General features: G+C 46.8%; 1 protein-coding gene and 1 long non-coding RNA gene across 2 annotated transcripts; one reads left to right on the plus strand and one right to left on the minus strand.

Moving 5' to 3' along the window:
• Positions 1-10,422: 10,422 nt before the first annotated feature.
• Positions 10,423-12,643, minus strand: LOC146656801 (uncharacterized). Its single transcript, XR_014914183.1, has 3 exons — positions 11,740-12,643; positions 10,757-10,791; positions 10,423-10,520 (listed from the first exon to the last, which is right to left on the minus strand). It is a non-coding gene; the product is annotated as an uncharacterized LOC146656801 (long non-coding RNA).
• Positions 12,644-16,246: 3,603 nt separating this feature from the next.
• LOC146656802 (uncharacterized) lies at positions 16,247-18,390 on the plus strand. The gene is made up of 4 exons (XM_085425857.1): positions 16,247-17,364; positions 17,510-17,826; positions 18,035-18,220; positions 18,314-18,390. The coding sequence occupies exons 1-4, from the start codon at positions 16,727-16,729 to the stop codon at positions 18,388-18,390; spliced, it is 1,218 nt and encodes a 405-aa protein (XP_085281983.1). The 5' UTR covers positions 16,247-16,726.
• Positions 18,391-19,534: the final 1,144 nt, after the last annotated feature.

Consider the following 19,534-nt stretch of genomic DNA (forward strand, 5'->3'; position numbering starts at 1 on the left):
TGACAAATAACTTTCAGATTAGTAAAGCTATATTTTTAATTTTTCTAGTTTTCCATTTCTATTTAGATGATTTATATTTATATTTAAAATGAACAGGATCATAACAAAATAACACCACTGCAAGTGTAACAAAAATATGTTGAAATCAAATGGTATGTTATTTGAAATCAATATGAAACAATGACACATGCATTTTATCCAATTTTTTTATTTATTTAATTTTTCCCAATTGTCCAAATTAGTCTGTGATTTGTCTTATTGTCCAACAAATCATATTTATATACAAATATATGTGACTCTTTAAATGGATCATTCCTCACTTGATGACGAATTATCCATTTAAATATTTGCAGAGTCCTAAACTTGATGCCAGTGAACTTATCAGCGGTTGGTTTTTAAAAAAAAAAAGCCCAAAAAATCCCCTATGAGCAAGCACTTGGCGACGGTGGGGAGGAAAAACTCCCTTTTAAAGGGGAGAAACCTCCGACAGAACCAGGCTCAGGAAGGGGTGGCCATCTGTCGCTGCCGAGTGGGCTTAAAATGTTCACTGTCCATCCTCCTTCTGACAGGAGCTTCCTACAGACCAGGTATGAAGGATGCCTGAGTGGACATACAAAACTCACAAGTTCCTGGCTCTCACGGCTCCAATGCAGAGGGTTAGTCGAAGACGGAGGGGCATCGCGAGGGGCGTCGGGGGACGGGGGACTGTGCCTCACTGCCCTCCCCTTCTCCAAGAAACCCGTCTTCAACAGAGTCGAGAGAGCCGGGAACTTGTGAGGTGTGCATGTCCTGGTGAGCCTCCACCTTTTATAGGTGGGTGCAGCCTCGACTGTACAGAGACAGACCAGACCAGCTGCACCACACAGACACTTCAAACCTAATCTGAGGACAAAAAACACATACATACATACATACATACATACACACAGACACACACACACACACACACACACACACACAGACACACACATCTTACCATTAAAAAAATAGGGTTCCTTTACAATGTCAGAAGGAGGAAGGCACTAAGGCACCGCCTTCCGCCCCTCGACGCCCTCGCGGTGCCCCCTCCTTCTGACAGGAACTTCCTACAGACCAGGTATGAAGGATGCCTGAGTGGACATACAAAACTCACAAGTTCCTGGCTCTCACGGCTCCTATGCAGAGGGTTAGTCGAAGACGGAGGGGCATCGCGAGGGGCGTCGGGGGACGGGGGACTGTGCCTCACTGCCCTCCCCTTCTCCAAGAAACCCGTCTTCAACAGAGTCGAGAGAGCCGGGAACTTGTGAGGTGTGCATGTCCTGGTGAGCCTCCACCTTTTATAGGTGGGTGCAGCCTCGACTGTACAGAGACAGACCAGACCAGCTGCACCACACAGACACTTCAAACCTAATCTGAGGACAAAAAACACATACATACATACATACATACATACACACAGACACAGACACACACACACACACACACACATCTTACCATTAAAAAAAATAGGGTTCCTTTACAATGTCAGAAGGAGGAAGGCACTAAGGCACCGCCTTCCGCCCCTCGACGCCCTCGCGGTGCCCCCTCCTTCTGACAGGAACTTCCTACAGACCAGGTATGAAGGATGCCTGAGTGGACATACAAAACTCACAAGTTCCTGGCTCTCACGGCTCCTATGCAGAGGGTTAGTCGAAGACGGAGGGGCATCGCGAGGGGCGTCGGGGGACGGGGGACTGTGCCTCACTGCCCTCCCCTTCTCCAAGAAACCCGTCTTCAACAGAGTCGAGAGAGCCGGGAACTTGTGAGGTGTGCATGTCCTGGCGAGCCTCCACCTTTTATAGGTGGGTGCAGCCTCGACTGTACAGAGACAGACCAGACCAGCTGCACCACACAGACACTTCAAACCTAATATGAGGACAAAAAACACATACATACATACATACATACACACAGACACAGACACACACACACACACACAGACACAAACATCTTACCATTAAAAAAATAGGGTTCCTTTACAATGTCAGAAGGAGGAAGGCACTAAGGCACCGCCTTCCGCCCCTCGACGCCCTCGCGGTGCCCCCTCCTTCTGACAGGAACTTCCTACAGACCAGGTATGAAGGATGCCTGAGTGGACATACAAAACTCACAAGTTCCTGGCTCTCACGGCTCCTATGCAGAGGGTTAGTCGAAGACGGAGGGGCATCGCGAGGGGCGTCGGGGGACGGGGGACTGTGCCTCACTGCCCTCCCCTTCTCCAAGAAACCCGTCTTCAACAGAGTCGAGAGAGCCGGGAACTTGTGAGGTGTGCATGTCCTGGCGAGCCTCCACCTTTTATAGGTGGGTGCAGCCTCGACTGTACAGAGACAGACCAGACCAGCTGCACCACACAGACACTTCAAACCTAATATGAGGACAAAAAACACATACATACATACATACACACAGACACAGACACACACACACACACACAGACACAAACATCTTACCATTAAAAAAATAGGGTTCCTTTACAATGTCAGAAGGAGGAAGGCACTAAGGCACCGCCTTCCGCCCCTCGACGCCCTCGCGGTGCCCCCTCCTTCTGACAGGAACTTCCTACAGACCAGGTATGAAGGATGCCTGAGTGGACATACAAAACTCACAAGTTCCTGGCTCTCACGGCTCCTATGCAGAGGGTTAGTCGAAGACGGAGGGGCATCGCGAGGGGCGTCGGGGGACGGGGGACTGTGCCTCACTGCCCTCCCCTTCTCCAAGAAACCCGTCTTCAACAGAGTCGAGAGAGCCGGGAACTTGTGAGGTGTGCATGTCCTGGTGAGCCTCCACCTTTTATAGGTGGGTGCAGCCTCGACTGTACAGAGACAGACCAGACCAGCTGCACCACACAGACACTTCAAACCTAATCTGAGTACAAAACACACACACACACACACACACACACACACACACACACACACACACACCTTACCATTAAAAAAATAGGGTTCCTTTACAATGTCAGAAGGAGGAAGGCACTAAGGCACCGCCTTCCGCCCCTCGACGCCCTCGCGGTGCCCCCTCCTTCTGACAGGAACTTCCTACAGACCAGGTATGAAGGATGCCTGAGTGGACATACAAAACTCACAAGTTCCTGGCTCTCACGGCTCCTATGCAGAGGGTTAGTCGAAGACGGAGGGGCATCGCGAGGGGCGTCGGGGGACGGGGGACTGTGCCTCACTGCCCTCCCCTTCTCCAAGAAACCCGTCTTCAACAGAGTCGAGAGAGCCGGGAACTTGTGAGGTGTGCATGTCCTGGTGAGCCTCCACCTTTTATAGGTGGGTGCAGCCTCGACTGTACAGAGACAGACCAGACCAGCTGCACCACACAGACACTTCAAACCTAATCTGAGTACAAAACACACACACACACCTTACCATTAAAAAAATAGGGTTCCTTTACAATGTCAGAAGGAGGAAGGCACTAAGGCACCGCCTTCCGCCCCTCGACGCCCTCGCGGTGCCCCCTCCTTCTGACAGGAACTTCCTACAGACCAGGTATGAAGGATGCCTGAGTGGACATACAAAACTCACAAGTTCCTGGCTCTCACGGCTCCTATGCAGAGGGTTAGTCGAAGACGGAGGGGCATCGCGAGGGGCGTCGGGGGACGGGGGACTGTGCCTCACTGCCCTCCCCTTCTCCAAGAAACCCGTCTTCAACAGAGTCGAGAGAGCCGGGAACTTGTGAGGTGTGCATGTCCTGGTGAGCCTCCACCTTTTATAGGTGGGTGCAGCCTCGACTGTACAGAGACAGACCAGACCAGCTGCACCACACAGACACTTCAAACCTAATCTGAGTACAAAACACACACACACACACACACACACACACACACACACACACACACACACACACACACACACACACACACACCTTACCATTAAAAAAATAGGGTTCCTTTACAATGTCAGAAGGAGGAAGGCACTAAGGCACCGCCTTCCGCCCCTCGACGCCCTCGCGGTGCCCCCTCCTTCTGACAGGAACTTCCTACAGACCAGGTATGAAGGATGCCTGAGTGGACATACAAAACTCACAAGTTCCTGGCTCTCACGGCTCCTATGCAGAGGGTTAGTCGAAGACGGAGGGGCATCGCGAGGGGCGTCGGGGGACGGGGGACTGTGCCTCACTGCCCTCCCCTTCTCCAAGAAACCCGTCTTCAACAGAGTCGAGAGAGCCGGGAACTTGTGAGGTGTGCATGTCCTGGTGAGCCTCCACCTTTTATAGGTGGGTGCAGCCTCGACTGTACAGAGACAGACCAGACCAGCTGCACCACACAGACACTTCAAACCTAATCTGAGTACAAAACACACACACACACCTTACCATTAAAAAAATAGGGTTCCTTTACAATGTCAGAAGGAGGAAGGCACTAAGGCACCGCCTTCCGCCCCTCGACGCCCTCGCGGTGCCCCCTCCTTCTGACAGGAACTTCCTACAGACCAGGTATGAAGGATGCCTGAGTGGACATACAAAACTCACAAGTTCCTGGCTCTCACGGCTCCTATGCAGAGGGTTAGTCGAAGACGGAGGGGCATCGCGAGGGGCGTCGGGGGACGGGGGACTGTGCCTCACTGCCCTCCCCTTCTCCAAGAAACCCGTCTTCAACAGAGTCGAGAGAGCCGGGAACTTGTGAGGTGTGCATGTCCTGGTGAGCCTCCACCTTTTATAGGTGGGTGCAGCCTCGACTGTACAGAGACAGACCAGACCAGCTGCACCACACAGACACTTCAAACCTAATCTGAGTACAAAACACACACACACACACACACACACACACACACACACACACACACACACACACACACACACACACACACACCTTACCATTAAAAAAATAGGGTTCCTTTACAATGTCAGAAGGAGGAAGGCACTAAGGCACCGCCTTCCGCCCCTCGACGCCCTCGCGGTGCCCCCTCCTTCTGACAGGAACTTCCTACAGACCAGGTATGAAGGATGCCTGAGTGGACATACAAAACTCACAAGTTCCTGGCTCTCACGGCTCCTATGCAGAGGGTTAGTCGAAGACGGAGGGGCATCGCGAGGGGCGTCGGGGGACGGGGGACTGTGCCTCACTGCCCTCCCCTTCTCCAAGAAATCCGTCTTCAACAGAGTCGAGAGAGCCGGGAACTTGTGAGGTGTGCATGTCCTGGTGAGCCTCCACCTTTTATAGGTGGGTGCAGCCTCGACTGTACAGAGACAGACCAGACCAGCTGCACCACACAGACACTTCAAACCTAATCTGAGGACAAAAAACACATACATACATACATACATACATACACACACACAGACACACACACAGACACACACACAGACACACACACAGACACAGACACAAACATCTTACCATTAAAAAAATAGGGTTCCTTTACAATGTCAGAAGGAGGAAGGCACTAAGGCACCGCCTTCCGCCCCTCGACGCCCTCGCGGTGCCCCCTCCTTCTGACAGGAACTTCCTACAGACCAGGTATGAAGGATGCCTGAGTGGACATACAAAACTCACAAGTTCCTGGCTCTCACGGCTCCTATGCAGAGGGTTAGTCGAAGACGGAGGGGCATCGCGAGGGGCGTCGGGGGACGGGGGACTGTGCCTCACTGCCCTCCCCTTCTCCAAGAAACCCGTCTTCAACAGAGTCGAGAGAGCCGGGAACTTGTGAGGTGTGCATGTCCTGGTGAGCCTCCACCTTTTATAGGTGGGTGCAGCCTCGACTGTACAGAGACAGACCAGACCAGCTGCACCACACAGACACTTCAAACCTAATCTGAGGACAAAAAACACATACATACATACATACATACATACACACAGACACAGACACACACACACACACAGACACAAACATCTTACCATTAAAAAAATAGGGTTCCTTTACAATGTCAGAAGGAGGAAGGCACTAAGGCACCGCCTTCCGCCCCTCGACGCCCTCGCGGTGCCCCCTCCTTCTGACAGGAACTTCCTACAGACCAGGTATGAAGGATGCCTGAGTGGACATACAAAACTCACAAGTTCCTGGCTCTCACGGCTCCTATGCAGAGGGTTAGTCGAAGACGGAGGGGCATCGCGAGGGGCGTCGGGGGACGGGGGACTGTGCCTCACTGCCCTCCCCTTCTCCAAGAAACCCGTCTTCAACAGAGTCGAGAGAGCCGGGAACTTGTGAGGTGTGCATGTCCTGGTGAGCCTCCACCTTTTATAGGTGGGTGCAGCCTCGACTGTACAGAGACAGACCAGACCAGCTGCACCACACAGACACTTCAAACCTAATCTGAGTACAAAAAACACATACATACATACATACATACATACATACATACATACATACATACATACAGACACAGACACACACACACACACAGACACAAACATACATCTCACCATTAAAAAAAGAATAGGGTTCCTTTACAATGTCAGAAGGAGGAAGGCACTAAGGCACCGCCTTCCGCCCCTCGACGCCCTCGCGGTGCCCCCTCCTTCTGACAGGAACTTCCTACAGACCAGGTATGAAGGATGCCTGAGTGGACATACAAAACTCACAAGTTCCTGGCTCTCACGGCTCCTATGCAGAGGGTTAGTCGAAGACGGAGGGGCATCGCGAGGGGCGTCGGGGGACGGGGGACTGTGCCTCACTGCCCTCCCCTTCTCCAAGAAACCCGTCTTCAACAGAGTCGAGAGAGCCGGGAACTTGTGAGGTGTGCATGTCCTGGTGAGCCTCCACCTTTTATAGGTGGGTGCAGCCTCGACTGTACAGAGACAGACCAGACCAGCTGCACCACACAGACACTTCAAACCTAATCTGAGTACAAAACACACACACACACACACACACACACACACACACCTTACCATTAAAAAAATAGGGTTCCTTTACAATGTCAGAAGGAGGAAGGCACTAAGGCACCGCCTTCCGCCCCTCGACGCCCTCGCGGTGCCCCCTCCTTCTGACAGGAACTTCCTACAGACCAGGTATGAAGGATGCCTGAGTGGACATACAAAACTCACAAGTTCCTGGCTCTCACGGCTCCTATGCAGAGGGTTAGTCGAAGACGGAGGGGCATCGCGAGGGGCGTCGGGGGACGGGGGACTGTGCCTCACTGCCCTCCCCTTCTCCAAGAAACCCGTCTTCAACAGAGTCGAGAGAGCCGGGAACTTGTGAGGTGTGCATGTCCTGGTGAGCCTCCACCTTTTATAGGTGGGTGCAGCCTCGACTGTACAGAGACAGACCAGACCAGCTGCACCACACAGACACTTCAAACCTAATCTGAGTACAAAACACACACACACACACACACACACACACACACACACCTTACCATTAAAAAAATAGGGTTCCTTTACAATGTCAGAAGGAGGAAGGCACTAAGGCACCGCCTTCCGCCCCTCGACGCCCTCGCGGTGCCCCCTCCTTCTGACAGGAACTTCCTACAGACCAGGTATGAAGGATGCCTGAGTGGACATACAAAACTCACAAGTTCCTGGCTCTCACGGCTCCTATGCAGAGGGTTAGTCGAAGACGGAGGGGCATCGCGAGGGGCGTCGGGGGACGGGGGACTGTGCCTCACTGCCCTCCCCTTCTCCAAGAAACCCGTCTTCAACAGAGTCGAGAGAGCCGGGAACTTGTGAGGTGTGCATGTCCTGGCGAGCCTCCACCTTTTATAGGTGGGTGCAGCCTCGACTGTACAGAGACAGACCAGACCAGCTGCACCACACAGACACTTCAAACCTAATCTGAGGACAAAAAACACATACATACATACACACACACACACACACACACACACACACACACACACACACACACACACACACACACACACACACACACACACACACACACACACACACACACCTACCTTACCATTAAAAAAATAGGGTTCCTTTACAATGTCAGAAGGAGGAAGGCACTAAGGCACCGCCTTCCGCCCCTCGACGCCCTCGCGGTGCCCCCTCCTTCTGACAGGAACTTCCTACAGACCAGGTATGAAGGATGCCTGAGTGGACATACAAAACTCACAAGTTCCTGGCTCTCACGGCTCCTATGCAGAGGGTTAGTCGAAGACGGAGGGGCATCGCGAGGGGCGTCGGGGGACGGGGGACTGTGCCTCACTGCCCTCCCCTTCTCCAAGAAACCCGTCTTCAACAGAGTCGAGAGAGCCGGGAACTTGTGAGGTGTGCATGTCCTGGTGAGCCTCCACCTTTTATAGGTGGGTGCAGCCTCGACTGTACAGAGACAGACCAGACCAGCTGCACCACACAGACACTTCAAACCTAATCTGAGGACAAAAAACACATACATACATACATACACACAGACACAGACACACACACACACACACATACATCTCACCATTAAAAAAAATAGGGTTCCTTTACAATGTCAGAAGGAGGAAGGCACTAAGGCACCGCCTTCCGCCCCTCGACGCCCTCGCGGTGCCCCCTCCTTCTGACAGGAACTTCCTACAGACCAGGTATGAAGGATGCCTGAGTGGACATACAAAACTCACAAGTTCCTGGCTCTCACGGCTCCTATGCAGAGGGTTAGTCGAAGACGGAGGGGCATCGCGAGGGGCGTCGGGGGACGGGGGATTGTGCCTCACTGCCCTCCCCTTCTCCAAGAAACCCGTCTTCAACAGAGTCGAGAGAGCCGGGAACTTGTGAGGTGTGCATGTCCTGGTGAGCCTCCACCTTTTATAGGTGGGTGCAGCCTCGACTGTACAGAGACAGACCAGACCAGCTGCACCACACAGACACTTCAAACCTAATCTGAGGACAAAAAACACATACATACATACATACATACATACATACACACACAGACACAGACACACACACACACACACACACACACACACAAACATCTTACCATTAAAAAAATAGGGTTCCTTTACAATGTCAGAAGGAGGAAGGCACTAAGGCACCGCCTTCCGCCCCTCGACGCCCTCGCGGTGCCCCCTCCTTCTGACAGGAACTTCCTACAGACCAGGTATGAAGGATGCCTGAGTGGACATACAAAACTCACAAGTTCCTGGCTCTCACGGCTCCTATGCAGAGGGTTAGTCGAAGACGGAGGGGCATCGCGAGGGGCGTCGGGGGACGGGGGACTGTGCCTCACTGCCCTCCCCTTCTCCAAGAAACCCGTCTTCAACAGAGTCGAGAGAGCCGGGAACTTGTGAGGTGTGCATGTCCTGGCGAGCCTCCACCTTTTATAGGTGGGTGCAGCCTCGACTGTACAGAGACAGACCAGACCAGCTGCACCACACAGACACTTCAAACCTAATATGAGGACAAAAAACACACACACACACACACACACACACACACACACACACACACACACACACACACACACACACACACACACACACACACACCTTACCATTAAAAAAATAGGGTTCCTTTACAATGTCAGAAGGAGGAAGGCACTAAGGCACCGCCTTCCGCCCCTCGACGCCCTCGCGGTGCCCCCTCCTTCTGACAGGAACTTCCTACAGACCAGGTATGAAGGATGCCTGAGTGGACATACAAAACTCACAAGTTCCTGGCTCTCACGGCTCCTATGCAGAGGGTTAGTCGAAGACGGAGGGGCATCGCGAGGGGCGTCGGGGGACGGGGGACTGTGCCTCACTGCCCTCCCCTTCTCCAAGAAACCCGTCTTCAACAGAGTCGAGAGAGCCGGGAACTTGTGAGGTGTGCATGTCCTGGTGAGCCTCCACCTTTTATAGGTGGGTGCAGCCTCGACTGTACAGAGACAGACCAGACCAGCTGCACCACACAGACACTTCAAACCTAATCTGAGTACAAAACACACACACACACACACACACACACACACACACACACACACACACACACACACACACACACACACACACACACACACACACACACACACACACACACCTTACCATTAAAAAAATAGGGTTCCTTTACAATGTCAGAAGGAGGAAGGCACTAAGGCACCGCCTTCCGCCCCTCGACGCCCTCGCGGTGCCCCCTCCTTCTGACAGGAACTTCCTACAGACCAGGTATGAAGGATGCCTGAGTGGACATACAAAACTCACAAGTTCCTGGCTCTCACAGCTCCTATGCAGAGGGTTAGTCGAAGACGGAGGGGCATCGCGAGGGGCGTCGGGGGACGGGGGACTGTGCCTCACTGCCCTCCCCTTCTCCAAGAAACCCGTCTTCAACAGAGTCGAGAGAGCCGGGAACTTGTGAGGTGTGCATGTCCTGGTGAGCCTCCACCTTTTATAGGTGGGTGCAGCCTCGACTGTACAGAGACAGACCAGACCAGCTGCACCACACAGACACTTCAAACCTAATCTGAGTACAACACACACACACACACACACACACACACACACACACACACACACACACACACACACACACGAAGCGCTGCCTGAGGAAAGCCGGGAGGATCATCAAGGACTCCAGTCACCCCAGCCATAAACTGTTCCGACTACTTCCCACAGGAAGGAGGTTCTGCAGCATCCGGTCCCGTACCAGCAGACTGAGAGACAGATTTTTCCATCAGGCCATCAGACTGCTGAACACTTCATAGACACCTCAGCTTCACAACTGGAACTTCAACATTAATTTCACTCACATGTACTGTACCAATGTACCTGCACATGTGATGTGACAATAAAAGTGATTTGATTTGATTTGACATGTATATTCAAACCTCAAGGACAAAAACCAGAGGACAAAAACTACAAGAACAATATAAATATGGAGAAAACTAACCTTAGAAACATGCAGGGTGACCGGAGACAGCAGCACTGCAGACATGAGGACAGGCAGACAGTTAAGGCTGTGTGAGAGTCAAGTTCACTCCTATATATGACCTCCTATCGCAGAATGCGTTACTGTGACAACGCAGGCTTTGTGCTTTGAAGTGTGGTGATTGGTGACGTCATTGGAACGGCCTGTGATCTTACGTCACACTAGCCCGGATCAATTTGAAAAAGGCGTTTTTGTCTGAAAATGCTCGTGTCCAAACTACCGTTTTCACAGAGTTGTGTGTCCACATTGAAACGGCCGAAAACGCTTACGTTCCAGTACTGCGCATGCGTGAAACGCAAGGTGACTGGACCTGCTTCATTTCTGTCTGCCGTTTATTTACTTTCCGGCTCTTTGAAACGTGCAGGAAAATGAAAAGGAAAAGCGACGAGTTTTTTAAATGGACTAACAATGAGGTGGAGTTGTTGCTGCAAGTAATACAAAAGTACAAAGTTGCAAAAGCGATTGAGAATTAAAGAATTTGAAGAAAAGCTATCTGCTATCTTTGTGTTTTGCAGCAGAGAAAAAATATAGTTTATGTCAATAAAGCCTTTGATCCGGAGAAGAAAAGGATGTCAGGAGGGGACCTGGATCTGTGTGTTTACGCCTGCGTGTTCTGACGCCATGACATCTTGAAGATGCCGTTACCACAGAAACTGATTTTTGGGCATTTTACAAATTTTAGTCCATTAAGCTATTTTTAACCATTTCATTTTAAAGAAAAGTGTCAAATTTGAAGCCTTCAAATCAAAGTAACACCTTTTTTCATATTCATACACCAGTCGTTAATAATTTCTACACCTCTCCCGGAAAATTTAAAACATACAAACAATTTACGGGAAACAATCTTGGAATACACATATTTGATCACGTTAGAACTTGATATTCACACTGGAACTTGTTAAATTATTACAGTAATTTACATTTAAAGAAATTTTCAAACGTACCTGCAGCGAAGTCCAGGTGACAGTCGGGGAGTCCGGGTCCACGGCGAGCCATCTTCAAACTTGAAAAACAAAAACAAGTACAAACGATCCACAGATGAAGTACTTGTTGTGCTCTCAAATTAAATCCGCTTTTAGTAAAATGTTTTGCAAAACTTAGCTTTCCACAGGCTGAGGTTGGAGCAGGTCGAAACAAGTCCACGAGCAAGTGTAAACGGACGTTTGGAACCTTGTGCAGCATTTAAATACCCTCGGCGACCATGGTTACGGTTGTCAACGTGTACACGTGCACGTGATAGAACTATCCGATTGTTCAGTCTGACGTCACTAGCCGTGTCTGGGTCTAAACTCCGCTGCAGGTCCATATATCAAACGATCACTATGGCATTACTGAGAGTTGAAAAACTGTCTAAAGTCTTTCATCTTTAATAAAATGATCAGCGTTCTGCTCTACCAGGTGTAACAATTGAGTTTAACATCCAGGCATCCATGAAAACGGAATTTATGACATTTAACGGAGTTAGAAGTTAGCAGGGAGTTAGCTCGCTAGCTTCTATCTAAATACAATATAACATGTCCTGACTGCGGGGTTTTGGAAACAAGTTAAAACGTACAGCTCTGCTATCACTTCCAACATAAATGAAGACAGAAAACTAAACAGCAGTGACGTTTGTCGCGCGGGAGCCTGGGATTGTTTAGCTAAACGGCCTAAACCGTTTCCCATTCATTCTCTATGGTAGTGCTAAACCACTACGGATGTAATATATTTTTGGCCACTACGGTCTTCCGGCGCTGTAACGAGTTTGAGATGCGGCGGCACTTTTAAAAAATCTCCTCTTTTACGTTTCGGGAGAGAAAACAAGTAACTCAACGCTCGCAACACATCCCAACGCTCCTCATTCATTGATCAAAGGTAAGAAACGTCGTTTGAAATAACAGTAAACCAAACAGAATACATTTACAGGTGTATATTACAGGTAATAGGCGTGTTGCGATTGCATTTACGAAGCATCCATCGCTCAGTTAAAGACGGTGGGAGTTTATCTGCTGTTGTAAAGTGGCACGGTAAAAAATGAATGAACGTGATCCTTAAATAAATTACGTGTTTCATTGACGTGTTTTGCCATTAAATAAACTTTGTAGGTTTCCGACTGCTGTGACACTGACATTACTATAATGTGGTACAATTAAATAACCAATAAGTGTCTTGTTATGAGATGACATGCTAAATGACTGAACCTGCTTTAAAAGAAAATGTATTGCTTTCATGTTGTAATGGTCAGTCACCTTATCAATGCGAAAATCTGTTTTGATATCTCTAACATGAGCAATGCCCACTCGTGTATGAATAAACACGATAGCTTAAATACATATATGTTGTTAATCTACCAGCAATTCTTATGTGCCATGACTACTAAGCAGTTACCACAAATTTTGCAGATATGCCAATAATCATTCAACCATGAAAGGTTTTTATTTACAGACAGAACAGTTTGTTATACCTGGAGGAAAAAACACTTTTATCCCAAATGTTGTCAATGTTCTTTCAAATTGAGTCTCGTTATTGTTCTCCTGCATCCTGCTGTGTAAACCCAGCAGCAAGATTATAACCTGAAATGTCTTTGTTTGTGTTTGGAATCAATTTTGTTTAATATAATTGTTTATTTTTTCACTGCTTGTCAAGATGCAGAAGAAAGTTGCGCCATATCCAGGGAAAATCTCTGTGGTTGTTCCGCAAGGGGCCACTTGGATACCTTCTCCAGGACCCGTCAAAAGAAGCTCGACGGATTAAAAATGACCCCAAACTGCAGGACAAGTCTGCACCTGTGAGGGATGATGTTGTACATCAGAATGCTCTGACTGTCATCTATCAGAGAGGAGGGGATGAGTCTGACATGAAGGAAGTGCAGGGAGAGTACATTCTGCAGTTTGGAAAGTATAAAGGGAAATCTTTCCGGTGGCTTCTGGGGAATGATGTCGGGTACACCATGTACCTGATCAAAGATCTCCAGAAGGAAGAGGCTGCAGGGACCTCTGTGGAAGAAGGGCATGGCAAGGAGAGCTTGCATTCATTTGTACAGTATGCCCTCAGCTTTACAGAGATAAAGACTCTTCTGAACTGCAAGACCAGCAGAGTGAGTGTTGCTGCAGAAGCCTCTGAGGATGATCAGCTGGTTGGCTTTGGCTCACGAGCCAAGAGCACCTGGAAGGAGATTCAGGAGTCTCCTTTCTACGAGGCAGAGAGACAAAGATGGGTGGAAGAAAAGAGGAAATAGGGGAGAAACTGTTGATATTGTACATAAGATAGTTTTGTTCTACTTTTGTAATGTTTATTTTGTTTATATAAATAAAAACTGATTGTAAATATAAAGATGTGAATAAATTGTGTTCTGTAAAAATAGCAGCACAGCTCTCTTCTTTATAACCTCTTAGAGTTCACCTGTATGTTTATATACCTGTGTGTGCTCACCATCAGGTAATCAGTTTTAAAAAGCTATGAGTGCAGCCCTGAAAGCTTACATATTATTTCTAAATCACTTCATGTAATGATAACAAGCCATCCTTTCTCTAGTGGGGTCTCACAGCTTTTATCTTTATAATCTTTCTGGTTGATTTGTAATATTAGAAACATGACTGCTGTCTTTTATCTGTGTGACTATACAGCCTGTTTCAGACATGACAACCAGACAGTGTCTGAAGTTATCTTTAATACATGCAACACAGCTGGAGATAGTCCAGACACTTTCTCACTTCTGATGATAATATTTTTGGTTTAGGTATTGTTGCTTTCTGGCTTGAAGCTTATCTACCAAAGCAGTTCAATAAGGAGAGATCATGTGGAAAAACCGAACATGATTTATTGAGATACAGAAATAAATGTAACTGTTAGGCAGTTAGACTCCAATGACCCATCATAGCAGAAGAAATCTCAGCAGTGACAGGATTTTGCATAAGCCACACCCCAGAGTCAAAATGCTGGTAGTGATGAAGATGGAGGCTGGGACAGGGTTCTGAGTGACCACGGTGAGGAGGAGAAAGGAGAGGAGGCGGGCTGCATAGCTGAGGATCTGAAACACAGAATGGTAGAAGCAGAAGAGCAACAGATTTAAAGCATGCAGAGTGGAGGCTGGCAAGAGCATGACTGGAATAAAGTAATGATGTCAGTACTGAGTTTGTGCTGGAAAATGAATAGATATAAACTAACAGCCACCAGGAAGCAGACAGATGACTTATTACAGACATGCCTTGTTTAAATTATGTATAAGCATCATTTTCTATGTCATCAGAATGTATCTGTATTATAGTTTTAGCTTTAGTCTTTTTATTAAAAGTTGGATGTCTGCATAATTGTAGACTATATGTCTGGTATGTATCATCTCAAGACTGTCATGATACAGTCTGAGTTATGACAGTATAGGTACGTAATGCAGAAAAATTGCTCCACAGGCCATAACACTATATAATCTAAATAAAATGATAATGAAATAAAAATTAAAAGCAAAGTGAAAAATAAATGTTATCCACAATAAGTAAATTGAAAATGGTGTTTAACTTTTGATAATGTAACACAACCTTTGTCCCAACCAGGACTCGAACCCGCGCTCAGACAGTTCAGTGTAAAAAAAACCCCATTTTTTTCCAATGCCCGAAAAGCTGCGATTTGATTGGCTGTTTCTCCGTTACACCTATACGCGAGGAGAACAACTGAGATAATCCATCCAAAATACGAGGTTAGTCATTCATATACTGCTGCATGGGCTGGGCTGTAGTTACATCCTAAGGTTTTAAAAACTGAGCTTAAATAAATGATTAGCGGTAATAAAAGCCGAGGGAGGTCAACAGGGATCACTGACAGTCAGTGATCCCTGTTGACCTCCCTTTCTTTTGAGATCAAATAGAAGAAAATACATAACATTAAACATGTTAACAACACAAAAGCCATATTAAACGCAGACTACTTTAGACCCGGAAGTAGGATTCGTGGCGTCATCACTGAACAACCGGATTGGCCTGATATAGGTCTATCATAGTGACGTGGCTCTTAATCAGTAGGGTTATATGTTTCCCAATATGATATTTTTTTTTAAAGAACATAATGTGGATTGTTTTTATTTGTTAGCTGTATGGGCAGCATTTTTGTGTATGTGATCCCTTTCCTTAAATTACATTTGCTATATACACATATTTTGCTCTCTTAGTATTTTTAGAACCTGACTAATACTGAAAACTTTAGGGTGATACTGATAAAAAGGACTTAAAAATTTAGATACTGATACATTGGTCGATACTCTTTTTACAGATAGTATACAGATTACAGAACTTGGAATGTATACAGAAATTCATGTTTTTCGCAATGATCGTTCAAAATTGGTTTACATTTGTAAATAAATACAGCAATATATCTGCAAGATTTGACCAAATTCACCACTCTTTTATACTATGCTAAACAATCAAAGATTAGCTCATGTCTAGTTGAATGATGTTTTAAAAATGTTTTCCTGTAGTGTTAATCACAGTGATGTTATGAAGTAATGTATGAACCTGACGTATGATAATATTTATCTCTACAGAGGAAACATCCATCGAAGATTGAGCAGTACAATATCACTGTGGCATCAACATCTCGTCAGCGAAAGGCCACAGCCACACCAAACAAGCTCTCAGCAAATACACAAGCCAAGTTACCAGACCTGATGTTGAGAGCTGCAAACAAACATGTTCCACAAGCAACTGTTGACATGCTTGTCATCAATTTCATATGTGAGGGTCTACAGCCATTTGCAGTGGTAGAACAGCCATCTTTCAAAGAATTGGTTACCACATTACAACCTCAAGCCAAAGTCCTCTCCAGACCCACTGTCCGTGCCAGAATCTGTGAAGCTGCTGATCACATGAAGATGACTTTGGTTGCAGCATTGGATAAAGTCAAATTTGTTGCTACCACTACTGATTGTTGGTCAGCTCATCAGAAAAGTTACCTTGGAGTCACATGCCATTGGAGGAAGAGTCCCTGGAAAGAAGATCTGTAGCACCAGCATGCAAAAGATTGAGAGGGTCTCACACATTTGACATGCTTGCTGGTGCGCTTGATGATATCCATTGCCAATACAAGATTAGAGGCAAAGTTGTAAGAACCACAACTGATATGTGGAAGGCCTTGACAAAGTTGGATCCACTGTTTGGGGCACAAAATGATGCAGATGAAGCTGAAGATGAAACAGACCCAGAAACTATTGACCTGACTGACCATATTGACTACCATGAGGCAAGTGCAATTCTTGATGAAGACTCTGGTTTGGAGTATCAACTCCCGTCTCATCAGCGATGTGCATGTCACCTGCTAAACCTTGTGGCAACATCTGATGCTGCCCTAGCAGAGAGCATGAATGAAACCTACGAGAGGCTCTCCCGTGCATGCTTTGCAAAATGCCAGGCCATTTGGAACAAAACTGGCCGATCTCATTTGGCTAATGAAGTGGTAGAGGACAAGTGTGAGCTACAGATCATTCGTCCCAATGCAACACAATGGAATTCAACCTACCTTGCCATTGAAAGGATAATACGCATCATTGATGAGAAGGGGGAAAATGCCATCAGGAGCATTTGTGAGGAGTTCAAGGTGAAAATGTGAGTAAAATTGGACACCTACCAATATGGTTGCAAATCTTGTGAATTTTCCTTAATGGATGGTTAAAAACGTGAGCAGACTCTTAATATTAAATCAGAAGATCCCTGTTATAGTCATGGTGGGTTTTGTTGTTGTGTCTTACAGGTTGAGTCCTGCAGAAGTTGCATTCCTTAGGGAGTACTGTACCACCATGAAGCCACTGGTGAAAGCTTCAAACATTCTTCAGTCTGAGTCCACTTCCTTTATGGGATGGCTCCTGCCAGTAATCCAACAACTACTGTTCAAACTTAGCAGGCTGGAGACATCAAGCAAGACATGCGTGCCACTCATCAGAGTCCTGCAAAATGGCCTTCAAAAGCGTTTTGGAGCGATGATGGAGGATCCAGAGTTGGCTGCAGCTGCAGTCCTCTTACCCAAGTTCAAGACTTCCTGGACTGACAGAGCAGATGTAACAGAGGCTGGTAAGGATTCATGTGATCCCATTTTTGTGTATTTTTACATTTGAACACATGCTTAAGTGAGTATTTCACCTAATACATTGTAAGTTATTGATGGTCTGTCCCGAATACTAAACAATCCTTTTTGAGAATTTGCCGTTTTTAAATTTGTGTTCAGGAATAATCACTGAAATTTAAATAACAAAATTGTGTTATCTACTTGCAATTACAGCCTTGACATACATCAAACAACATCTTGAAACGACAGAGCATGAGAGTGAGGATCAGCAAAGAGAGTCATCTGATGAAGATGAATTCTTCTCCAGACCAATCTCCAGAAGGCTGCAAAGTGCAGTTGAGCTTGATGGTTACCTTGCTTGTGCCACAGACACCATGGAGCTGCTGCACTCCTTCTCAGGTATCAAAAACCTCTCTCTTAAACTGAAGACAGCTCTGCCTGCTTCTGCTGCGTGTGAACGACTTTTTAGCTGTGCTGGTCTACTCTTCACAGCCAAACGAAGTCGGATTGCCTCTGTTAATTTAGAAAACCAGCTCTTGCTGAAACTGAACAAAAGGTTCAGAAAGTAAAGTGTGCTTGAATGTCCAGCTTGAATGAAAAAAAAATACACAAAGCTGGAGTTCTTCTGTGTCTTTACGTGGCCAGCTGCCTCTTCTTCTCCCATTCTCTCTCCCTCTCTCTCCTGTTGCTACTTAAATGATGAAACTGATCAATGATCAGCTGATCGCTTTTCTCTCTTGTTTGTTTATCGCGCATTTCGAGCCAGAAAGAGGAAACCAGCGGTGGTCGCTCTAAACAACAGCAGCAGGTTAAAACTTGATCAGCTGCTATTAGAATTTATTTAATATTACTTTCTAGTATCAGCTGATGTTGGCTGGAGCCACAGCTGTAACAGCTGCTGGTCATGATATCGGTTTGGATATATGGTGAGAGGGAAACGTGAAGATGAAACCAGGAGATGTCCTTACTGAATCATCAGAGCTGAACAGGTGATGGAGAAACAGGTTTACCTTTTAGGTGACATGAATAAGTTGAAGGGAAGTTATGAACTGTTTCTGAGAGACAAATAACATCAGGATCCTTTTTTACTGACAGCTGGTAACTGTGCAGGGACGGGTCTAGCAAAGTTTTGCAAGGGGGCAGGTAACCATATACATGCACTGTTTATAAGATTGGGGAAACCTGCAGTCAGCTGAGACTGAAGAAGTCAATTGGATGAGTGACGAAACGTTTTTCCCACAAAACGTAAAGTCCAGATGAACAGAATCAACTTTTGGAGATACTATATAGCTCATGCTAATATCACATCTTCACATTTTTCTTTTTAGAGGTAACAATAACTTTGCATTCTCGCTACTCACCATGCTCTAAAACAGGTATATGTTAGCAATGACATCATTTAACAAATGTTTTTAAAATTCTAGCCGTGCTAATTAGCCTTAGGATTGGTTGAGGTCTGTGCAAGCCTTTGGAACAAAATCAGTCTTTTAAAGCTCACTATTTTCCAGGTGAGCCTATAGCACATTTGTTAAAGTCAGTCCGGATTGTACAGCTTCTAATCAGAAACAATTAAAGTTTGTTTCTTTTTTTCTGCTCATCAATCTTTTTCTGTAAGTAGTTACCGAAATACAGTCAACCTTTCTTCATTTTCCTAAGTGTGTGTGTGTGTGTATATATATATGTATGTGTATATATATGTATGTGTATATATAT

This window comes from Rhamphochromis longiceps, linkage group LG12 (assembly GCF_057381845.1).
Source record: "Rhamphochromis longiceps isolate RC_006_pf linkage group LG12, R_longiceps_female_GT1.1, whole genome shotgun sequence".
Taxonomy (NCBI): domain Eukaryota; kingdom Metazoa; phylum Chordata; class Actinopteri; order Cichliformes; family Cichlidae; genus Rhamphochromis; species Rhamphochromis longiceps.